The sequence below is a fragment of the Miscanthus floridulus genome, chromosome 14 (genome assembly GCF_019320115.1).
Source record: "Miscanthus floridulus cultivar M001 chromosome 14, ASM1932011v1, whole genome shotgun sequence".
NCBI classification, from domain to species: Eukaryota; Viridiplantae; Streptophyta; class Magnoliopsida; order Poales; family Poaceae; genus Miscanthus; species Miscanthus floridulus.
This window is the reverse complement of record NC_089593.1, coordinates 79,141,927-79,146,245: the sequence shown is the minus strand read 5'-3', so window position 1 is coordinate 79,146,245 and position 4,319 is coordinate 79,141,927. Positions and strand designations below refer to the sequence as shown.

Sequence of the window (4,319 nt, the reverse complement as noted above, 5' to 3'; positions counted from 1 at the left end):
TCAGAACCGGCTGTTCCACGGTGCTAGTCTCCTCGGCGTCAACCACCTCCCACGCCCGGGAAGTATCATCGGAGGAGATCGGATAGACCTCCGCCTCTGGGCGCTCTCTCGTAACAACGGCGGGCCCTGAACCAAGGGCGCCACCAAGGCCTCCGCCGCCTTCATCTCCACCTCCTGGGCAGACGACCTCGCCGCCGTCACGTCGGCCTCAGCAATCTCGGGGGGTCCAGCCTCCGCAATCATGGCCTTGGCGGTCTTGGGGGCTCCGACCTCCACCATCGTGGCCTCGGTGGTCGCGGAAACATCGACTCCCGCCGCTGCGGCCTCGGTGGTCTTGGGCGCCCTGGCCTCCGTCGCCTCAGCTTCAGAGACCCTAGGGACCTCGACCTCGGTGGCCTCGGCAACTAAGGGCACCCCGGCCCCGTCCGACTCATGAACCTCGCCCTCGCGGGGCGGGAGCACTCCCTCCCCCGTCTGTATCGGGGTCACCTCGGCAGCCCCTCCTTGGGTGGTTGGCTCCTTCGGGTCGGCCCTCGCCGATGCCGTGCCACGTTGTAGGGCGGCCTGCGCCTCCACCACCCAATGGGTGGAGGAGCCAGGGCTCACCTTGAGCGCCTTGAGGGGCGCCAAGGAAAGCACCTCCGCAGGTCGCTTCCGACTAAGGACAAATCACCTACAGGGTCAGCACGAGACCAAAAAGCAAACGGAAAACGCTGCGGCTCTACCCAAAAATACGCTTACCCCGAGCGAGGCTGCAGCCGCTTCGGCACTGCAACCCTCGTCTGCAAGGGCGGTGGCGGCGGTAGGGGCACGGCCTCCACATCCGCCGGCGCCGGCCGGTCCCCGACGGGCCCCGATGCTCCTTCGATCCTCTGCGGGGGCGGTGGCGTTGCACCCGCCATCACTTGCTCCACCACTGCCACCGAGCCCACCGGGCTGACGGCACGTTTGCCCAACGCCCGCTCCTCGGGCGTGTCGGCCACGGCCCCAAGGCGGGCAACCGCTGACCCCAGGGCAGCTCCCCCTCCTCCTCCTCCTGGGAGCACCGGGCTGCTTGCCAACGCCCCGGGCACCGTCTCCCCTACATCAGGGAGATGGTCCAAGGGACCCCACCCCATCTCGCCCTCGTCATCCTCGTCCGAGGCGTCCGTCGATAACGACGGTGATGGGGACTCCTCCAACGGGAGGCCATCCTTCCTTTGCTGGCGGCGACGCTCATCTAGTTTCTCGTGCGCGAGAATCTGCTTCGTACGCTTCGCCGCCTTGGCGTCTTTCCTCTTTTTCTGTGCCTCGGCGTGCGCCCGGTTGATCGCCCACCGCCTCGCGTCCTCGGGAACGGGCGGCGGAGAGGCTCGCACATCCCTCATCCCCTGCAGGAACGGTGATCGCACATAAGGGAACGAGAAATAATGGAAAACAGAGAGGGCTCGAGGGCTGCAGCGGCGCGCGACTTACCAGCGAGAGGAACCCCCGCGATGGGCGCATCGCGATGGGGGTCAGGTTGCCGCCTCTCAGCTTCGCCTCCACCGTCTCCCCCACCCGGCGAAGAATTTCCTCATCGGAAAGGGCGGAGGAGGACATCCGGATGCCCTCATTCGGCTCACCCGGCCTCATCTCGAACAAGCGCCGCCGCCGAGCCATCAGCGGCAACACCCTTCGGCAGTGGAAGGCAGCCACAACCACGGCCGCAGTAAGGCCACGGCTCCGTAGCCTCTCCAGCCCCTCCAAAAGCGGCTTTAGCTTGGGCTGATCCTCCCTCGGGACGCCGTACTTCCACCTTTCCAGGTAGCTCTCCACAATCCGCCCAGTGTAGGGGGGAAGTCCTCCGTCGTCGTTGCAAAGGTAGAACTAGCTCGTGTACCATCGACGATTGGATGACGCGAGCTGGGCCGGGATGTAGAGGTGCTGGCGGTCCTGACGCACTTGGAGAGTGCAGGCACCGGCCCTCACCGCTTTCCTCATGCCCGACATGCCCGTTGGCTTAGTGGTGTGCCCCGCCCGGAAGAGATGGAGCCACAACTCCCAATGGGGAGCAATCCCCAAGTACCCCTCGCAGACAGCGACGAAGATGGCCGCCTGTGCGATGGAGTTGGGGTTGAAGTTGTGGAGCTCCACGCCATAGTAATGCGGGAGTGCCTGCATGAACCGATCCGCCGAAACGCCGAGGCCGCGCTCGTGAAAGGAGACGAAGCTCACGACGTAGCCATTGCGAGGCCTCGGCTCCGGCTCACCCAACGGAGTGATCCACTCCGGCCTGTTGGGGTCCATCACCGGACGAAGGAGTCCGCCGTCGTCGAGCGATTGAAGCGTCTCCACGGTGACGTCAGACGGATCCTAGGGGTCCGCCTCGATGACAACGATGTCGCCGGCCATGAGTGTGGTGGAGGGTTCGAATGCGGTGGTGAGTTTGTCTCTCTCTCTCTCTCTCTCTCCCTGGCTCGCCTTCCTCCCTTCTTCTTCCCGGCGTCCGCTGCTCTAGCGATGGCTCGATGGGGGCAAAACTAACGCAGACAAGTTAAGGTGAGGAGGGGCGAGGCTCATTGCATACTTATGCAGGGTAAAGATGAAATGGATGGGCGATGAAATCGGGGAAGTTTCCCCCGAATCCAGTGCGGTTAACCCCGATCTGATTTTACCGCTCGCGTGCCCACCTTTTTTCTCATTAATTGAGGGAACAGTTACGTTCCATCCGCTGACACCACGTCGTACATGACCGCTGCGGCAGCAGGCGATGTTCTGTCTCCCTAGAAAACCACCTCAAAAGGCGCGCCCGCCGTTGCCGAGCCGATGGGGAAGATATTCCCCCGCCCTATTCCTTTCAGATGAAGGAACCAGGCGCTGAGCCTATTATGGTCCAGGGGTTCGAAGGCTGGGCCCCTAGGGGTTTCGACAGCTGCCCTAGGGCAACAGAGTCAGGGACGACCACAGGCGAGCCCATACGGGGCCGAGACCCAAGCAAGCGAAACGCTTGGGACGCCCAAAGTTGTGTCCGAGACTGGCAGGGAGGTCTCTGAATGGGATCCCACCGTAGGGAGGCACCGAGCCACCGGGGCCCAGTGAACGGCCCCGGCACCCACTAGAGAAACCCTCCGGTACTCTTGGAGTGCGTCTCTGGACCGCTAGCCGACCCTAGCGAATGGGGTACAGGCCTCCACTCGGACTACCCGATAATAGCTCACCGGAAGTGCCACCGCTCGTACCCACTGAGGGTAGCGTGGCACATTCCACCCCTCCTTCCGAGCGAAAAGGAAGCATGAGGGTCGTACAAAAAGCCAGGGGAACCCCTGACGGCCTTCTTGCTCTGTGCAGAGGCTAAGGGGCTCTTCCTGCAACCTTGCCGAGACCCAGCGACCCCGGCTCGCACTCGAGGGGGCTTGGCAAAACAAACCCTCCTTCCGAGCGAAAAGGAAGCGTGAGGGTCGTACAAAAAGATAGGGGAGCTCCTGACGGCCCTCTCGCTCCGTGCAGAGGCTAGGGGGCTCTTCCTGCAGATATGCCGAGACCCCGCGACCCAGGCTTGCACCCAAGGGGGCCTCGGCAAAACAAACCCTCACGCGCGAGGGGCGTACAAAAAGCCAGGGGAACTCCTGATGGCCCTCTCGCTCCATGCGGAGGCTAGGGGGTTCTTCCTACAACCTTGCTGAGACCCAGCGACCTAGGCTCGCACCCAAATGGGCTCGGCAAACAACCCCTCTGTCTGAACGAAAAGGATATGTGAGGGTCGAACAAAAAAGTCAGGAGGACCCCTGACCGCCCTCTCGCTCCGCGCGGAGGCTCGGGGGCTTCTCCTGCACCCAAGACAAAGACAAACGACCCGAGCCCGCGCTGGAAGTTTTGCTAAAAACACGATAAAGGGCATCGAGCCCGTTACGGTCCAGGGGTTCGAAGGCTGGGCCCCCTAGGGTTTCGATAGCCGCCCTAGGGCAACAGAGTCAGGGACGACTAGGGCCAAGCCCAAGTATGGCCAAGGCCTGAGCGAACGATCGCTCGGGACGCCCTAATTCGTGTCCGAGATCGGCAGGGAGGTCTCCGAATGGGATCCCACTGTAGGAAGGCAACGAGCCACCGGGGCCCAGCGAACGGCCCCAGCACCCACTAGAGAAACCCTCCGGTACTCTTAGAGTGCGTCTCCGGACCGCTAGCCGACCCTTAGCGAACGGGGCTCGGGCCTCCACTCGGAGTACCCGATAACAGCTCACCGGGAATGTCACCGCTCGCGCCCACCGAGGGTAGCTTGGCATATCCCACCCCTCCTTCTGAGCGAAAAGGAAACGTGAGGGTCGTACAAAAAGTCAGGGGTGCTCCCGATCGCCCTCTCG

The 4,319-nt window shown here is 63.2% G+C and overlaps 1 protein-coding gene across 1 annotated transcript; it reads right to left on the bottom strand.

Moving 5' to 3' along the window:
• On the bottom strand, positions 1–1,485 carry LOC136503838 (uncharacterized). The gene is made up of 3 exons (XM_066498787.1): positions 1,456–1,485; positions 742–1,370; positions 1–658 (listed from the first exon to the last, which is right to left on the bottom strand). The coding sequence occupies exons 1-3, from the start codon at positions 1,483–1,485 to the stop codon at positions 1–3; spliced, it is 1,317 nt and encodes a 438-aa protein (XP_066354884.1).
• Between the last annotated feature and the right edge of the window lie 2,834 nt (positions 1,486–4,319).